The 20,537-nt window shown below is 37.8% G+C and overlaps 1 protein-coding gene across 1 annotated transcript in view; it reads right to left on the bottom strand.

Annotated features, from left to right (window-relative positions):
- Window positions 1–20,537, bottom strand: part of LOC117996212 (nitric oxide synthase-like) — a 32,432-nt gene that overhangs the window by 5,186 nt on the left and 6,709 nt on the right. The window contains exons 2-9 of the mRNA XM_034984243.2: window positions 10,617–10,753; window positions 9,780–9,942; window positions 7,470–7,561; window positions 4,988–5,129; window positions 2,869–3,008; window positions 2,049–2,223; window positions 1,079–1,260; window positions 571–685 (exon numbers count right to left, since the gene is read on the bottom strand). Of these exons, the coding sequence (XP_034840134.1) occupies window positions 571–685; window positions 1,079–1,260; window positions 2,049–2,223; window positions 2,869–3,008; window positions 4,988–5,129; window positions 7,470–7,561; window positions 9,780–9,942; window positions 10,617–10,753 (1,146 nt within the window). The remainder of the gene's footprint in view (window positions 1–570; window positions 686–1,078; window positions 1,261–2,048; window positions 2,224–2,868; window positions 3,009–4,987; window positions 5,130–7,469; window positions 7,562–9,779; window positions 9,943–10,616; window positions 10,754–20,537) is intronic.

Genomic DNA, 20,537 nt, shown 5'->3' on the forward strand with positions numbered 1-20,537 from the left:
AGTCAATACCTACTGGATTTTATCCATAATACCTTATCCTGATCGAAGTAGGTAATAGGCGTTCAAGGAAATCCGGGTAAGGCACATGTCAAATTTCGTGGTTTAACGACATATTTTAATGTAGAAAACGGGTACATACCACGATTCATTTGGTGCTTTTATTTGTCGATATTTCAACCCAAAGTCACGATGGGACTGCGGTGCTGCGAGAGTCATGGGAAGTAGCGAACTACCCACTTTCTTGTTATTTTCACTGGAAATTCACGAGCTATCCGGCAAAATACAGTCACAACGTCACTATTAACTTTTGATGTCAAATCATGCCAAATTAATCGTGGTATGTACCCGTTATCTACATTAAAACATGCCAATATTGTTGTTAATATTATTATCAATACAATCTCGATACTGCAGTACAATATCGCGTATTGCGTGAATAAATTGATGATATAACACGTTCTACTGTTCATAAAGAAGTCGTAAGTAATATGAAGTTTAAAAGGAAGAAAGGAAATATTTGACCCGAGTCTGATGAACCAAAAAATGTGATGGTTTGAAATGTAAACTTACTTGGTAATCATACGATGGCCGTAAATAGTACAACGCCATTTCCTGATGAAACACTGAAGTTAAAGACGAAGACATTGGTGGTACAATCCATACCCAGTCCGATGGACAACCTCCTCTGTAAAAGGATTAACACGTTACAAACTATCTTAAAAAACTTAAGTAGTATTAGTTTTAAGCCCCAGTGATTTTTAGGTTAGCTAACGCAACATTTGCCGAAAAACTTTTCGACCTGGTTCCTCCTTCACCTTTCTACTATCGTACCGCAAGGCATCGCCAAGGTCTGCACCCGTACGTAGTCGAAATTCTACGGATACGTACGAAGTGATTTGCCTCCTCATTTTTAATTCAAACCGCTAAGATTAGGAACACCCTTCCAGCATCAGTTTTTTCCTCCAATTATAATATGGACGTCTTCAAGTCAAGAGTAAATAGGCATCTTCTAGGTTAGCCCGCTTCCATTTTAAACTGCATCATCACTGATCACCCGGTGAGATTGCACACACATTACCTGCTTTTATTCTCATTATCTAAGTGCTTAATAAACTGCTCCGAGGCGGAATGATGGTCCACTATTGATACATTGTCTCTATGAAAACTATGGAGTACTGCTATATTCACTTCAACCAAAGCTTTGTCTTTCCACAATGACACGTATGAATTCGTATCTAGGCCCATTTTGTTTGCTACACTCTGAAAATAAATGTTAGATGTGTATTATAACATTTTATCCCTTAAATTCAAATATCCATAATTTACTTTAGACTTCTAGTGAGCTAGGTAGATAAAACACTATAACTTTTGTTTATTTATATTAGGTAGGTACATATTCTTGAAAATTTTGGTTAATTCATCTTTTATATTATTGTTTTATTCAAAAATCTCATTATTGATACATTGTCTTCCACTGGATAAAGATTAAATAAAAAAAGATCTGAGATTATCATAGTGGTATATTATATGGTTGTTATTTTTTGTCTGCTCCTTTATGCCATCTCGTTTCATTAATGACTAGCTTATGCTCGTGACTTCGTCCGCGTGGACCACACAAATTTCAAACGCCCTTAGGGGTTGAATTTTCAAAAATTCTTTCTTAGCGGATGCCTACGTTATAATAGCTACCTATATCTGCATGCGAAATTTCAGCCAGATCCGTCCAGTAGTTTGAGCTGTGCGTTGATAGATCAGTCAGTCAGTCAGTCATTCACCTTTTCCTTATATATATTTACATTTTAGTTTGATATTCATAGTGATCACATTAACAGACTCAAAAAATGCTAAACTTTATACTACTTTAAAGCCTCGTTTATTGAAATTCACATCATCATCAACCGATAGACGTCCATTGCTGGACATAGGCCTCTTGTAGGGACTTCCGCACGCCACGGTCTTGCGCCGTCTGAATCCAGTGGCTCCTGTCATGTCGTCTGGCCACTTAGTGGGCGTTCTTCCAACTGTTAAACTCTCGGAAATTCACATACCTCAACAATATCAAGTCTATTAGAATCGCAGAAGTTACGGCAGCCAATCTCAGTACCCATATACCAGCCATTAAAAGCTGTACCAGTGAACTCCAAGCCTCCGCAATCCAAACGCATATTCGATACTGCTGGCAGTGCATACCATTGTAAACCTAAGTCTTTGAACCATTCGAATCTGAAATAACATCATCATTAACATATCTAGCCTTAAGATCTTATACTTCTGTTGCATGTTAGTTGCATTTCAATTTTATAAGCACCTGAAAATTAATTTACAGGATGCGGCCAAAAGTAATGTACATCGGCCTTTAGAATGATATTTCGGCTTTGTAGAGCGTTGTCTCTGTCAATCATACCTTTTGTCGGTCTCAACGACAGGGACAGCGCTCTACAAATCTGCTATCTCCTTATAAAGGTCGATGTACATTACTTTCGGCCGCGTACTGTATTTACGTTGCATTTCCGTCTTTAGGTCAAAGAAATTCATAGGCTTTTGAAACAACTTAATCGGTCCAGCAGATACGGAGCAAATTGGCTGAGACAAACGGACAGACAGACACACGAGTAAGAGCGTAAGTAATATCCGAATTCGGTCCGAGTTTCTTATATCCGTATTTTCACGGATTCGGATCGGATGAGTGCGTAATTGCCCTAATTCTATAAGAGTTCGTGTTCTCCATTAGTTTTTTTCCGTTTTCTCCAAAACATTCCTTTTTAATGGAATCCATGACAGTAAGAACTCTGTTAAAATCGACACTCCTACATACTCATGTCTGGCACAAAATTGAAGCGCACTGATAAAATACTATTTATCACTTACGTAGGGTGTTCCATTTTAACTTCCATAATAATTTCACGTGGAATGTCAAAGTATTCGGGATCTTTGCCGTCAGCTGAAACAACTAAAGGCAGGATATCCCACGCGGTACGTGGCGGCTTCCATCCCAGTTTTATGCAAATCTATAACAAAATATGCTTGAGTTTAGGTATCTATACTAGGAAAGGATAAACTGGCTGACAAGTACAGTTTAATCGCTGGATCTAGACTTTTTGTAACCAGAATGTTAGCAAAAACTTAGCGTTATTGTTATACTACCTAAACACAATCCAATATCGCGTGCAAAACTCGGGTCAATTCCCCACCTACGACGCGGCATTGACTCCGAGTGGCCTACTTACGCAACGTTCGATGTTTTATTTGCAATTAATCGTAAACTTTTAGAAAATTTAAATTATAGGATTTTTTATATATTTTTTGCGTTTTTTTGTGGTATCATATCAGTACTATATCACCTGTCTTCGTTTTTGCCAGCGTTCTAGTTACACCCTGTATATATGACATATGTATCTACAAGTCGCCACAAAACAGTCCGTTTGCACAAGTATTATTGTTTTGAACAAATAAACTTTCTGTTGCAATGTTGTGCTAAAATTTACGTGGCTTTGCAAAGTTTTGTTTAAATAACCCCAGACTCAAGACCGGGAACTCAAATATGCGCTCCTTTCAAAAGTGTTATTGTTTAACAAAGTCATAAATAAACTACAGAGTGAATTAAACCCCGCTTTCGGGATAAAAATAATAGTAGTAAATTATTTCGTACGGAGTAACAAACTCATGCTAACGACTTTCAAGGAAACAAAAACTTTTACTGAACGTGCGAACAGAGCGAACTTTGGCTTTGTTGATTAGATGGTTGAGCGCGCTCTGGTCAATCAACTTTTTTTCTCTGATTTTGATGAAGATTACTGGAGATTTCTCTTCACAGTAAGATGGTCTTCGTATCCATCTGATTTGTTTATTTTATTCCTTCCCTGGCTTCCTCGTATAAATGAGAGTGTGCAAAGTGCAAACAAAAAGTATTCCAAAGCAATCTAACTTTCAATGAATTTTCACAATGCGCAAATATTATTTTCAAATAATTATAGTACTTACTTTTCCTGTTTTTAACAGCTATTCTTATAACTTTCGTCTATAAGTTCGTAAATCAAAGAATGTGTGTTGTAAAATAGACCTACTTATATCTAATAAAAATCCGTTTTCTAATCTAATCTGAATTTTAATGAATGCACAAATCAGAGTTTCAAATACGTACCTAGTGCTTTTTCATTATCCTTGACCATTCTTATAACTTCACCTTTAAGTTGTTAAACCAAAGAGTTTATGTTGTATAATAGAGTACCTCTATGTGAGGGAAAGCCTCTTTCTTCCAATATTCTGGCAATAAAACTGCTTATAATTTTCTCTTGATTTTATCTATTTATTTTATTTGCTGCAGGAACCATTTAAAGTTTGATTATTATCTGAATCGTCTTTGACCCAGTTACCACAATTTATTGGTCAAAAATTCGTTCCTTGCTCTTTCGTTAAGAATTAGCAGATACCCGGCGTATGCTACCACACTAAAAAAAATCGCCTAATGCATTTTTTATTAGTCTAAAACCATCTTCACCGTACAAACATTTTTGGTGTTTTATATTATTAAAAAGAAGATTACATTAAGTTTTGTTTTTGTTTTTAGTATGCAAAATATTCTTAGTCTTATGATAAGAATTCTTCGTTAGAAATTGCATTGTTTTAAATAATGTAGTTTTTTGATATAATTTTGTTTTCCCCACTTTATCGATCCAATTAGTTTAATATATTTCAAAATAAGATTTCAACAAATCTGTATAATTATTAATGACGATATTTTTTTAATATTTCCAAGAGTTTCTTGTTTTTGCTCTGAACCTATTATGATGAGTTATAGTCCGTACAAAATGTGTTTTTACGCGCCATTTTAACTCTATGTGTCAACTGTCATGCCAAAAGTACGGTGCACCTTTAAAATAAGGATTAATATCGTACTTTTGACATGACAGTTGACACAAAGGTAAAATGGCGCGTGAGAACTCATTTTGTACGCAGTATACTTATTTATATTTAGAATGTAGTTTACCTCAGTAAATTCAACCCTAGCTGGGTCGCCCAATACTGATCCATCGGGTTCGGTGTACCCGGCATAGCTGATGAGTTGTGGGCTCCATATCCTGTAGTCGTGCTTGCCATCCGTTCGTTGCGGGAATATGGTTATCGCCGACCTGTTGAACAGATTGCTTTGAAATCGGGTCACCGTACAAATTATTACTCTTAATGCGTCCCAAAAGCGGTGTTGAGACAAATTTCGGATGTTCAAAGAATCAAGTTTTGGCCTCAAAAACTACAAATTTGTTTATTTATTATGTAATATTATAAAAATTAAAGATATTCTTAAGTGAATTACGAGAGCCAAAACACGATTGGCACAATCTGGCCTGATAAAAAAAATGCGAAGTTTCCAGGTAAAGTATGGTGCAACATGCAGCATGCGATATGCACCGCCCGCCCTCTCACTGCTAAACATGCAGGAAAGGCCAGCCAGCCACAAAGCAACTGCTAAACATGCAGGAAAGGCCAGCCAGCCACAAAGCAACTGCTAAACATGCAGGAAAGGCCAGCCAGCCACAAAGCAAGCAATACGCACCACCTCCACGCAACACCACACAAATCCACCAAATAAATAAATTATTGGCATATATTTCACTTGAAATAGAACCTCTGAATACAAAATGAGCGTAGAATGAAAACAAAATGAATCAATCACTCAAATGAACTCTCCGATATCACATAAACGATATCAATGTTAGATTATTCATCAGTTTTATTCACTACTACATCATTGTATTGCAAACTCAGCAATTATTGACCGTCAGAATATATACAACAATACCCAATACCCAATCTGAATCAATGATTTGAGTTCGAGTTTTATACTAGACTAGACCCATAATTAGGCTATGAGAGGCAGATATGACCCTAGGAAGGAAGGAAGGAAGGAAGAAGGGATGCCCTCAGTCTGATCTTGATTCCTACATCAGTGAAGCTATTAGGCCAAGTTTTGTATCACTTTCATATGAAACGTCTTATAGATGAGACTATAAATTTAATTTTAGATGATAATGAGACAAAAATATCTGAGATATTCAGGTAAAAATGTAAGAGTTAATTAAAAAGAGTAACAGAAAACGTAATTTCCTTCTTTGCAAAGATACACAATAGGTTTTAAAAGTTATCCTACCCATTCATTTATTAAGACAATTGTAGCGGTGTAGACTTCACCCATTTCACCCTACCTTTATGCTTTGTTATAATTATTTTCATTCGTTTTGTTAAGTTTCAAATAGAAAAACACAACTCTATTTAACGCAGCTCATTTTAACGGTGTATTTTCACAAAAGTTTAAGTAGGTATCCAGGCTTAAAACCGTGTCATCATTATTCATGAAACTAGCATTGTTTGCCTAAAGTGAAATAGCATGCTCCAGCCCAGAAAATATAGTAGCAATGCACCAGGTATTATTTTAATCAAGCCCGTGATAATATTAAAGACTAGCTTATGCTCGCGAATTCGTCCGCGTGGACTACACAAATTTCAAACCCCTTTTTCACCCCCTTAGGGGTTGAATTTTCAAAAATCCTTTCTTAGCGGATGCCTACGTCATAATAGCTATCTGCATGCCAAATTTCAGCCCGATCCGTCCAGTGGTTTGAGCTGTGCGTTGATAGATCAGTCAGTCAGTCAGTCAGTCAGTCAGTCAGTCAGTCAGTCAGTCACCTTTTCCTTTTATATATTTAGATAAGTGAGTACCTAACTATTATAGGTCCATGAGATAAGTATGAAAAAATGAAGTACCTATTGTAGATACGTTACTAATATAGCTATGTATCAAAATAAAACAACGATACTTGGGTCACATTTTTTTGTAGAGTGCTAACTCTTCTACTCTCATGCATTTTTATCTTCTGTGTTACTCACCACCGAGCACGAATTATATACTACAAGTAATATGACGTAAATAGTCCATACAAAATGAGTTCTCACACCGACTCACGAGCCGTGTCAATTGTCATGGTATGGTGTAGGTACGGGTTCACCTTTAAAATAAGGGCTAAATCGTACTTTTGACATGACAGTTGACACATAAAATTAAAATGGCGCGTGAGAACTCATTTTGTACGAAATATAACTATAAGTAACATGTCTATGGTTAATGTCATTTGCTCCATACAATACTTTAGTTTCCGATTCTCAATTTTAGCCCTTATTTTAAAGGTGGTAGACCGCCTTTAAAATAAGTTCTGAAATTAAGGATTAAGTACCTACCTACCGTTTATTCCGTTAAAAATAATATTATGTTTAGACCAAAAGAAAAAATAATAGCGCTCGAGAAAATGTTATCCACGAGCTTTACAATGGAGCATCATGACGATGAAATTTTTTAGTACAATGGGACTTGTACCTTTTTATAATTCACAAGAAAATGGAGACACATTTATGCGTTACATTTGTAAGCAACCCGTGTGTGTTTGGTTATTCATGCGTACAAAACAGACATTACCTACCTTATGTTTCCTTTATTCGTAGCGTATTTGATGTGATTGCACAAGGCCTCAAACATGCCGCTAGCGGTCGTTACGGCTCTGCAATCGAATATCTGCAAAAAAAAGCAAATTTCAATCTATATAGGAATATGAAAGGAAAAGCTGACTGACCGACTGACTGACTGATCTATCAACGCACAACTCGAAACTACTGGACGAATTTGGCATGCAGATAGGTAGCTATTATGAAGTAGACATCCGCTAAGAAAGGATTTTTGAAAATTAAAACCTAAGGATGCTAATAGGGGTCTAAAATTTGTGTAGTTCACGCCGGACGAAGTCGCGAGCATAAGCAAGTTAACAAATAATTTACTAGCTGATGCCCCAACTTCGTCTCCGTTGAACCAAGTTATCGAAAAATCCCGTTCGAACTCAGATTTCCGGGATAAAAGTATTTTTTACCATCTTCAAGATGCAAGCTCTCTTTGTGGCTTTCCTTAAGATCAGGTCAGAGGTTGAGCCGTGCAAAGTTATCGAACAGACAGACAAACAGAGTTACTTTTGCATTTATAATATGGAAGTACGGTCTCTGGAAGTACCCATGAGCAAAGTAGACTACAGACTACAATATATTTTTATTCAAGTAAACTTTTACAAGTGCTTTTGAATCGGCAAAATAATTTACCACTGGTTCGTAATGCTGTTAATACTTAAGCACCATCACTTCTGCCTTTCTTCCACGACCTCGTAAGAGCTATCGTATGTGCAGTTGTGGTCTTCTCAGTGGAAGTCCCCGTATTCGATTCCCGGTAGATAACTTCTAAATTGGCTCTGTTCTGATCTGGTAAGCTTCAGCTGTTACTTTTTACTCTACGTAAAGCCTTTCCGCCAAACATAAAAACCAATTAGAGCCTCAATAGCTCAACGGTTAAGGCGCGGACTGAAATCCGAAAGGTCGGCAGTTCAAACCCCACCCGGCCGTTGCACTATTGTCGTACCTACTCCTAGCATAAGCTTTACGCTTAGTTGGAGGGGAAACGGGAATATTATTCATGATTAGCATGGCTAATATTCTTAAAAAAATAATAGGGGTTTGCATTTCGGAAAACAAATAAAAGATGCTCTAAAGCGTGGTGAGGTTTGCCAAGAGTCTAAAGCAAATCTCATCTCTAAAATGGTTAAGCATTACGTTTTATGACCAAAAGGCCAAAGGCAGAAATTAGTTTTTATGCCCACGTCTGTTTCCTTCAAAGCGGCGGGTGTCTGCTTCGCGAGATATTTTACGAGTTCGTTCATTACAGGTTTGCGCTTCACTAAACCCTCGCTTTTTGGTAAAGTCTTATGCAGTCGAGAAGTTATGACCAATTTATGACGTTATCTAGAAATGTTCCATAGAAGAATGTAGCTCTAAAGTTGATCATATTATATCTACAAGAACCCGCAATCTTAATCATCCTAAGTCGAGGCCTTAGATATATACGTTACCCGATATCATCGAGCCCTGGGGCTCACCCTCTGACAACTTCTGCGCTTGTCCAACCCTCCAGTGACGCTTTAATGGCTAATAGGGCCTATGCAGCATAACATAACTAAATATCTCCCTTTATTACACGTCTCTACTCAGCCACTTTTGCATAATGTTTTACGGCGTTTAATCAGGCTAGGTTAACTTGGTCATACCTGGTGACCCGAGACAATATATACCTAAAGTGGTGCGCCTCTCCGATGGCATTTACGCTCGCAGCAGCAAGCCACGTTCTTTATTTTTCTAAAATTTATCAACTTGTTCCTTATTTTAGTTCAATCTAAAATCAACAGCACCTCCAGCCTCCAACTTGTAATCTAAATAGATTAGAAGGCTGTACATAAATATGTTTGTTTGTATCAGGTGGGTAAGTACACTTACCTACTCATAATAAGTTAAAAAAAAATTGCTAACCGTATGTCCTCGTTAAAAGTTTACAAGTGACACCGACAGTGGTCACGGCAAAGTATACAAACCACATACAAACCATTTACCTTGTTGACTTTAAATATAAACATATTGTAGGACATACCGATTTGAAAATTAGGTATCTACTATCTACTTATTAGGTTCGTTCGGCGCAGATCGAACTGACATAACGCTCGAAAGTGAATGAAAAGAACACGCCAAGTGCGAGACTGGCGCATCGAGGGTTCCGTACTGCAGTCGTATTTTTTCGACATCTTGCACGATAAATAAAAACTATTATGCATAAAAATAAATAAAACTCTGTTTTAGAATGTACAGGTTCCAGTAAGCAACGAAACGTTGCCTAAAAATCACTAACAAAATGAAAAATTACCTACCTGTAATTTCTTCCACTGTATTCTACCAATGCACCTGGATGCGTTTCTCCAAGCTAGCTTAGCGCCGAACACTAGTTCCGGAGTTTTGAGCTGGTAGGTGCTATTTTCTTTCAACTCCCGCTCAACCTCTCGCAGTCTTGATATATGAGCGTCTGTGTTTTCTCTGCGAAAATCAATATACCCATATTACAAATGCGAAAGTGTGTTTGTATGTTGGTTTATTGATTTGTTGGTTTGTCCTTCAATCACGTCGTAACGAAGCAACGGATCAACGTGATTTTTTGCATGGATATACCTAAAGACTTGGAGAGTGACATGGGCTACTTTTATCCCGGAAAATCAAAGAGTTCCCAGGCGATTTTTAAAAACCTAATTCCACGCGGACGAAGTCTCAGGCATCAACTAGTGGACAATATAATCCACTAAATAATTTTAAATACTATTATTTAGTAATTTCCTTGAAGTGTAGGTAAACACTAAAAAAATAATAAAAAAATATAATCCACGCTATTATTACAAATACGAAAGTGTATCTGTCAGTCAGTCTGATAGCTTTTTACGGTCCATCCGTTTAACCGATTTTAATGAAATTTGGTACAGAGATAGCTTGCATCCCAGGGATGCAGCGCAGGCTACTTTTTATCTCGAAAAACCAAATATTCCCACGGAATTTTTAAAAAACCTTATCCCACGTGGACGAAGTTGCGAACATTTTGGTACCTACAGAGATAGTTTGCATTCCGTAGGTAGGTACGGATATACTTAGGCTACTTTTTATCCCGGAAAATCGAAGAGTTTCCTTGGGATTCTAAAAAGATAGATAGATATATCACAAACCTGCGTATTGAAGTAAAATACTGCTTGAGAAACGCTTGAGCCTGTCTGTAAACTTCTTCAACATTTCGTGGCGTGTCACCTCTATTTGGAATGTCCATTATGCTGTTCTGACAAACTTTTTCTGTGCATTTTGTGTTCTGAAAAAAAAAAACAATTAGTCAAGATAAAACCATGTGATAAAACCTTATGCTAAAGTAGTTGAGCTCTTTATATCTGTGCTATATTTTTGCACCATAAAGTTTTGTAAAGTGGTGATAATAAAAAAAATTCTTCTCAGACCTGGGCGCGTTTGAAACCCTCGTAGCTTTAGTTTTAAGTTTGCGTAATAATTATCACCACTAGGTATATCTTACAATTAATCCAACAACTGACCATCGAAAAGAGTAATTTATTACCTATTTTGAATAAATCATTTGACTTTTGACTTTTTGACATAAAAAAGGTCATGTTAGCAACAATTTTTGCAGACTTGAACATAATCAGCATTTTTTTATGCCACCGAATCTTTGATAACTAGCCCATTTTAGTTTGGCTAGTTATCACTCTGCTGGCAAAACATACCATCAAGTGATTTTATGTTCTGTTGCGATGCCGTATGGAACCACAATATTATGGTGGTTTAATGAAACTGGCATACCATAACCGTTACAAGTTAGCAGCTGCGCTTTCATCTTGGACTACATCCTAGCCCCGACCACTCTGTCAAGAGTGAACGATTGAGAAGAAGAAACTGATGCCCGCGACTTTGTCTGCGTGGATTTAGGTTTTAGGGAACGCTTTGATTTTCCGGGATAAAAAGTAGCTATGTTACTTCTCTGTCCTTTCAACTATCTCTATGTTAAAAATCAAGTCGACTGGTGCTTAGTTAGGACGTAAAGAAAGGACAAACAAACAAACAAACAAACAAACACACTTTCACATTATATATGAAACACAATTACACAATATATGAAATCACATTATATAAGTATATATAAAATTCAAAGTCCTGACTGACTGACTGACATATATATCAACGCACAGCCTAAACCGCTGGTCTTTTAGAGACATGAAATTTTGAGGGGGTGTTCTTTGTAAGGAGTAGGTATGCACTAAGAAAGGATTTTTCGAAATTCTACTCCTAAGTAGGTTAAATAGGAGATGAAAGTTTGTACGAAAGAATGTCATTTTTCAAATTATTTGCATGAAAATTGGTATTGGGGTTTTCGGTCACAAATGAAGAAATACGTGTTCCAGGATTTTTGGAAATTCAACCCCCACCTCTATTTTCTAAATTCCACCCAAGCGAAAACTGCGATGCAAAACTGCGGTGGCTTTAGGAGATAACGTGTAATAAAGGTGTAAAAAACTCTTACATCAAATTATAAAGTCTGATTTTTTTTTCTTTGAAATAGTATTATCCTCATCGTCATGCATTGCCAGAAACTTAGTATCGTGGCAATCCCCTGCCAGACCTAAAGTTTAAAAGTCTGGCAGGGCAGGTCTACATTATATTTTTGGGAAACTTGAGACATGAGACACCAAAGTTTGGTATGATTCACTACAAATTTCACCTTGGACGTTACTGTCTTGTATTTTCACAAGATAACGTTTTACTGTAGCGAAGACCTTTAGAAGGAGATAGCGGATTTGTAGAGCATTGTCTCTGTCGTTGAGACCGACAAAACATTATATAGGTATGAGTGACAGAGACAACGTTCTACAAAGCCGAAATGTCATTCTAAAGGCCGATGTACATTATTTTCTGCCGCGTACTGTAAGTTGTAACTGATACGATTTCTGTTTAGGTATTCACAACACCAATACTAGTTAGTGACAAGTGCCTATTTAAAAAACATGGTGTTAACTTTACCCTCCAAGTAATCAGAATCCCGCAGATCTTGTTCTGAGATCCCTTGGGATCCGTGTCTGCAAGGGCCTAAGGTTCCTTGTATTTTGATTGAGACTTACCATTCAACGAAATACCTAAGTGGTATCGAGTTAATTACAAAATAATGATTTGTTATTCATTTGAAATCCATATCTTTAATACTAAGCTGTGATGGCCTAGTGGCTAGGACGTCCACCTTCTAGTCGGAGGTCTCGCGGGTTTGATTCCGGGCACATCCCTCTAACTTTTAGGGGGTTAAGTGCATTTTAAATAAAAATAAATATCACTCGCTCTAACGGTGAAGGTAAATATCGTGAGGAAACCTGCATGCCTGAGAGTTCTCCATTATGTTTTCAAAAGTGTGTGAAGTCTACCTACCTACGCACATGGACAGCGTGGTAGACTATGGCCAAAACCTTTCTCACTCTGAGAAGAGACCCGTGCTCTGTAGTAAGCCGGCGATGGGTTGATCATGATGATGATGATCCTTAATATTATACTTAAATGCGTAACTGTGTTTGTCTGCCTGTCTGCTAGCTTTTCACCGATTTTGACTAAATTTGGCACAGAGATAACTTACAGCGGAAGGAGGAAAGGACAAAGACTAGGTAAGTAGGACTTTTTGTCTCGGAAAATATTACGGGATTTCTAAAAACCTCAATCCATACTAAAGAAGTCGCGGGTATCATAAATTTGGTACAGAATACAGCTGATAGGTATAGCTTACGTTTCGGAAACGGATATCAGCTCTAATTTTTATCCCGGAAAATTAAAGAGTTCCCAGGGGATTTTCAAATCCTAATCCACGTACATAAATTCGCGAGCATCATCTAGTAAAGTAATACAGGTATATTATGCTAACAAAGCCAAGCTCTCTATTATTTATTTAATATAATACATATTACGTATGATTAACACAACACGTTTTACACGGACGTTTAGCCGCATTCATAATTAGGTAGATTCAATCGAATTACCTAATAATATATATCTGAATATTCATTATAATAGCTTGATAATACAAGTATTTACTAAACAATACTCAAGGGGCCACCGCCGCAGCCCGCAGGACTCGCACATTTGACCCACATTTACATTTAGTATTGGTGACCGCATAAAAAAGCTGTGATAGCCTAGTGGTCAGGACCTTTATCCTAGGTCCTAATCGAAGGTTTGGGGTTCCATCCCGGGCACGAACCTCTAGCTTTTCGGAGTTATGTGCGTCGTAGTTAAATAGGAAATCATCGTGAGGAAACCTGCATGCCTGAGATTTCTCCATAATATTATCAAAGGTGTTAAACGATGGATTCCAACAACTAGCTGTGACCTGCAGTGGCTGCGTCTAGTGGCTAAACTCAATACAGAATCGATGCAAATCGCTGATCGTCGCGCTAAAAGTATCGTGTGTGCTTTGACTCTAACAATAGGTTCCAATCCGGTTTCCCCGATTGTTTGTTCATAACAAACATACATAGATGCGAATAACATGACCACTGACATTATAATAGTCAAAATAACGGATAGAAATGTACTTAAGATAAATATTTAGGTATAGTTTCAATAAAAATAATAAAAGACCGCAATAAAATGGTAATTGGAATACTATGTCTCCTAACCTACAGCCTATTGGCTTTTACGAGTGTATTTCTAATGCCAAAAATGTGTATGTATATATAATATCGGAAATCGGAATACCTTACTGTAGTTACCTATATAGGCTATATACATTTAAGTAGGTATAGAACAAATTTAGATTCCTCCTATATCAATGCATTTAACCCTAGATACCTACCTAGCTAATGTTCGGGCTTACCCTGAGGTAAGTAACACCAGTAGTAGGTACCTATACTAACTGGCCTTTATTATTATATTTTATTAAACACAAAACACTCAGCAGGCGATGGAGAGAGCTATGCTTGGAGTTTCTCTACGTGATCGAATCAGAAATGAGGAGATCCGATCCGTAGGAGAACTAGAGTAACCGACATAGCTCAACGGGTTGCGAAGCGGAAGTGGCAATGGGCAGGGCACATAGTTCGTACAACCGATAGACGTTGGGGTCCCAAGGTGCTGGAATGGCGACCTCGCACCGGAAGACGCAGCGTTGGAAGACCCCCCACTAGGTGGACGGACGATATCAGACGAGTCGCAGGGAGCCGCTGGATCCAGGCGGCGCAAGACCGTGGCGTGTGGAAGTCCCTAAAAGAGACCTATGTCCAGCAGTGGACGTCTATCGGTTGATGATGATGATGATGATGAAACACAAAAAGACATGAACTAGTCTATAATTTTTTGATGATCTCCCTGGCGCAGTGGTAAGCGCTACTCTGTGCTGTTGTCGCACCTCTAGCTTTTCGGAGCTAGGTATGTGCGTTTTAACGTTTCTTTAGTACTGTGGCTATTTCAAACTGTATTTTTTTCAGATTTGGATCCAATTAGTGCACAATGGCACTTAGCGGAGGGTTTTCCATGTCACACTACATTGACATTGTATTTTTTATAACTAAGTTTACCTACCTATCATACCAGAAATTGTAGATATTTATAAAGATTGCTGAAAATATGAATTATTGATGACTTTGTGGAAGTAACGTTTTTCTTCAAAGTGGAAGATTTTATTTTATTTGACCTCAGTCTTACATTTATTACAATACTAAATGATGCTCGCGACTTCGTTTGCGTGTAATTGAGATAACCAAAAGTAGCCCGTGTGTTACCCCGACATGCAAGCTATGTCAACATTTGAATGACAAGAAGGCTTTAGAATGAGTTGCTTAAGAGCTTTAATAGGTAGTTCTTATACGTGATTTTGTTAAGTGGTGATAGTAAAAAAGAATACCCTGCTGAGTTTGTTGTGGGCTCTTCTCAGACCTGGGCGGGTTTGGAACCCTCCCAGCTTTAGTTTTCAGTTTACGTAATTAATTATCACCACTACATGATCTTATAAATCCAACAATTGACAGTCAAATTATACAATAGTACCTACCTACCTACTTTGAATAAATAATTTGAAAAAAAATCGATTAAACGGATGGGCCGTTATAAAAGCTACATAAGTGTATGATCGATTTATTGAAGATCTATGAGAGATCTATTGAAATTAAAATTATAAAACCGCAATTATAGAGTCTACCAGTCGTCCGAAAGCCGCTTTGGCCAAATAATAAGTTTGACCATCCAAATGGACAATGAATCCAGCATCTTGGGTACCTACCTAATACCTCGCTGTGGTGGAATCGATGAGGTTTTACTTTAGTCTCAAATAATATCCCAAGAAATCTGTAGGACTTTAGTGTTATGTCACAAATGGAAACAGTCACGACCCTCAGCAACGAGGAACATGACGTAGAGAGAGATTAAATCAAAAATCCATGAACAATAATAATCATAAATGATCGGGGAAATGAAATTGTAAGAATGTTTCCCTGTTGTCATTTGGAACTTTCGGAGATTCCCAGAATTTCAGTTTAAAAACGGACAAAAGCGTATCCGAGAACCGATGCATTGTGTACTAAATAGATTATTTATTACCTACTAAATTCGATCCTGTGCTTTTAACTAGATCTACAATCTAGATCTAATAAAAAATAAGTAATTCCAAATAGGTGTAATCAGGTATAATATATTTGAGGTCTAGGTTCTTATTAGTATGGATATTATGTATGTGATATTGGGTATAAAATATGAATCAATGGCGTCATTGCCATATCTAATGATTGCTACTACAACAGTGGTAATAATGTAGGGATAATTGCCCAACGCAATAATCATAGAATAACATTTTGTTAGCTGAACCTGACAGGAGAAATCTTAATTGTATCTAATTATTAATTGCTTGAAAACCTTGAACTAGGAAAGCCTGAGAATAGCCAAATGGCACAAAATTAAGCAAAACACTTGTTTGATAGAAATTTGTGAAGACATCGGTGGACTTTGCTCATGATAGTTACTTAGGTTAGTTTCGATTCGAAGTTAAAAAAGAAGCCGGTAATCTTAATCGTTATCAAACTGTGATCGTGATAGTGATTGCGTTGCGCAACTAGCCCGGATCTGTACAGTCGTGACCACAACAAATGATAGTCTCGATCGGGTTCAGTGTACCTATAGCTATCTATACTATACCGTTAGTTATTAGCTGGAATTGAACTACTGACAATATAATTGATACTTGAGAAGTAAGAAGCAATAGTAACAAGCTTTTTTGTGGACCTATTGCTGACTAAAGTTTAATTTCTTTGGTACCTACCAAAATTGCAATAAAAAATCTGAAACTTGAAATGAATAAACGGATTTTCACGATTTGTCGGTACCTTATGATTCTAAGCTTATTTCGTGGTTTAACGATTGTATTGTAGAAAAAGGGTAGGTTTTTATTTTTGTGGTAGTTTTGATTTTGATCAATTTGGTGATTTTATCTGCCGATATTTCTTTCAACTCAGTTGCATGAGTCGTATTCACTACGGGACTGCATTGCTGCGAGAGATGAAGTTCGAGCTGTCATAGGCAATACCGATCTACCCGCTTTCTTGTTCTTTTTGTTAGAACTTCACGAGCTGTCCAAAAAAAATACTCACAACGTCATTCACTATTAACTTTGGATGCCGTACGATGCTGTCCTGGCTTGAATAAATTCTACCACTGGATTGGCAGATAAAAATCACCAAATTAATCGTAGTATATTGTATGTACCTGTTTTATACAATACAATAGGGGTAGCTGTGATAGCCTAGTGGTTAGGACGTCCGCCTTCTAATCGGAGGTTGGGGGTTCGATCCCGGGCACGCATCTCTAACTTTTCGGAGTTATATGCGTTTTAATTAATTAAATATCACTTGCTTTACCGGTGAAGGAAACCATCGTGAGGAAACCTGCATGCCTGAGAGTTCTCCATAATGTTCTCAAAGGTGTGTGAAGTCTACCAATCCGCACATGGCCAGCGTGGTAGACTATGGCCAAAACCCTTCTCAGTCTGAGAGGAGACCCGTGCTCTGTAGTGAGCCGGCGATGGGTTGATCATAATAATGTATGTACCTGTCTTCTACAATACAATAGGGGTAACTAGTTCGGTACAATAGAAGTAAGTATTGCACGGTAACTTTTTCCGCAAGAACCACATTACCTACACGTACGAGACGTGGGAAATAGTGCAGGCGCTAACTCGATAACAAAGGCCGGCCTGACCGCGGGAGTTAGCATCGAATAACGAACGAGTTTCCCAAACTCCTTGTTAGTGCTTTGTTATTGATTTATTGCGTCTCCCACGTAATTTGGTTTCGTATGGCGCTTAAATACTGTTGAGTTGTTTAGGTGAAAAACTAGTTCAACCGCACTGACTCAGTAATACTATTATTCATATTATTCTTATTACCAGTAAATTTTTTATCCTTGATACTATCACCGATTTATTGCATTTTAAGGTATTTCAAAGCATGCAGTGGTAGAGCCTAAAAGCACTTGTAAAAGTTTCGGTAGGTACGGAGCGGACATTAAGGCGTTGCAAATAAGATTTCTATGGGAGCGGAGGTATTTCAAGTAATTTCATCTGAACTAATTGGTGTCGAAAAACTTGAAGGCATGTTTGAAGGCTGAAAGCATAAGGTGGGTCTGCTGCATTACCTACCTTAAAATATCTGTAGGTAGCCGTAGCTAGACCTAACAGGGCGGTGGGCTCCACGAGCTATGAGAATTTTAGTAGACGCGGTCTAAACTCTAAGAAATATTTTTTACTCGTATGCCCCTGGGATAATTTAATACAGATTATATGCGTCCGCGCAACAGAAACTCGGGGTTTCCCGTATCCGCTTTTTTACATTCATAAAATATGGTCTTGGGATCGCAGACTGATTTTATCTCATTCTTCATATTTTTTATTTTTTATTTTATTTTATTTGTCAGTTCCCCTTAATGAATGGAATTGTTTTTCATCGATATTATTTCATCATGAGTCATGAGTTCACTACCTTTGTTTGATATAATCTTGTCATAGGAAGGTATCTTTAAAAATCATCATCATCATCAACCGATAGACGTCCACAGCTGGACATAGGTCTCTTGTAGAGACTTCCACACGCCACGGTCTTGCACCGCCTGAATCCAGCGGCTCTCTGCGACTCGACAGATGTCGTCCGTCCACCTAGTGGGGGGTCTTCCAACGCTGCGTCTTCGGTGCGAGGTCGCCATTCCAGCACCTTGAGACCCCAACGTCTATCGCTTTTACGAACTATGTGCCCTACCCATTGCTACTTCAGTTTCGCAACCGGTTACTCTAGTTCTCCTACGGATCTCCTCATTTCTGATTTGATCACGTAGAGAAACTCCAAGCATGGCTCTTTCCATCGCCCGCTGAGTGACTCTGAGCTTTCTTATGAGGCCCATAGTTAGCGACCATGCCTCGGATCCATGTCATCACTGGCAACACGCACTGTTCGAAGACTTTGGTCTTCAAGCACTGAGAAATTTTGGACAAGAAGACATCTCGAAGCTTCCTGAACGCTGCCCAACCGAGTTGGATCTTAAAACGTTTAAGATTAATATCTATGAAATAAAGGCACACGTAGGTACCTACTTCTACACACACTGCTCTAACCCTGCTCTAACTCAGCATTTCAGGCTTATACCAGGGTTTGAAATTATCTAAAACAATGTCTCTTTATAATAATCGCGATAATTATAATATCTACCTAGCCTACCCTTTTGTTTTTGATTATTATTGGTATTGCCTATCAATATTTACGTTAGAAGCTTCAAGCGATTAAAATCCTCTGCATTTGTTTGACACTTTTATTATGGAAGTTGGAACCAAAAATCCAGCTGTTATGCAGTCAAAGTTTAAATGCAATCAAACAGGATCAATACATCCAGGCATTATGTAATTATGAGGAAATATTCAGTAAGTTTTTTACACAGCTCATTTTACACTAAGAAATCAACTTCATTCTTTGTTCTACAAAATAATTATCAAAGATAATTATAAACCTATATTTATCTTGATAATTATTTATTACTTCGAAGTTCTTTTTTGTTTTAAATTCGGAATAGATTTGTCGCTACCCTGCACTTCTCTACTAGCAGTATCACATCATAGCAATATGAAAGTTTCTCAACAACTTTAAGTACTTACTAACAACAAAGGGCAACCTGTGATTAAAAAAATGATATATTGAGCCCTTATCTTTGACAGTAACTTGTTACAATTTCTCTATCGCGAAATTAAAATCTGAGTAGCAGTATCATACAAAAGCCGATACTGGATTTTTCTCTGAGATAAAATCTATCGTTATATTATTAATTTCATGAGGGCGTTGGTGATTTCAAATTTGATAAAGCGGTAAGACAAAATTACCACAATGTAAAGAGACACTGTAGTTCGACGCCTTTGATCTCGTGGTAAATGCCGACAACGTCTAGATGGCATCGCGACATAACATAGGTCCCTAACCAGTAGGCCAGTTCGCCTTCGCCTCGCACTTCCCGCACGATTGTTCCTAGTCGGCTTTGAGGAATCTCTGTAATGCCAGTGACCCTATCTTTACTCTGTGAAATAACATTGATCGGTTATTTGTCAAACCTAACAATAAAATCGCTTGATTTTCATATTGTCATAGATTTGCTAAGCTCTGGTGGAAAGGGGGTCATCAAAGCTTTGTTTTTCACATAGGTACTAGTTGAAGCGAGAGATGCAAGCTAAGGATACAAGCTAAGAGAGCCTTAAAATTTGCCTCAAATTGCCGCGCGGAGGCAGCGCGGCTGCAGCGCTACACCCGCGCGGCACTTTGCGACAAATGCGAAGGCACTCTTAGGAACAAGAGCCTAGGATGTGAGCTAGACATGCGCAAGTTGTGTTGCTATGGAAATTATGGAACACAGCCATACTTTAGCTCGCACCGTGCATCTTCCTCGCACAGCTACTTCGCAGAAAGTGTTAGATCCGTCATAATAAAGAACAGGTCCTATTTAAAAAGTAGGTATCATTTTAATGCTACACATTAAAATTCCTCAAACCATAAATACTTACGCATAAAAATAATTCGAATGATATTTTATTGCTCGCG

The sequence above is a fragment of the Maniola hyperantus genome, chromosome 3 (assembly GCF_902806685.2).
Source record: "Maniola hyperantus chromosome 3, iAphHyp1.2, whole genome shotgun sequence".
Taxonomy (NCBI): domain Eukaryota; kingdom Metazoa; phylum Arthropoda; class Insecta; order Lepidoptera; family Nymphalidae; genus Maniola; species Maniola hyperantus.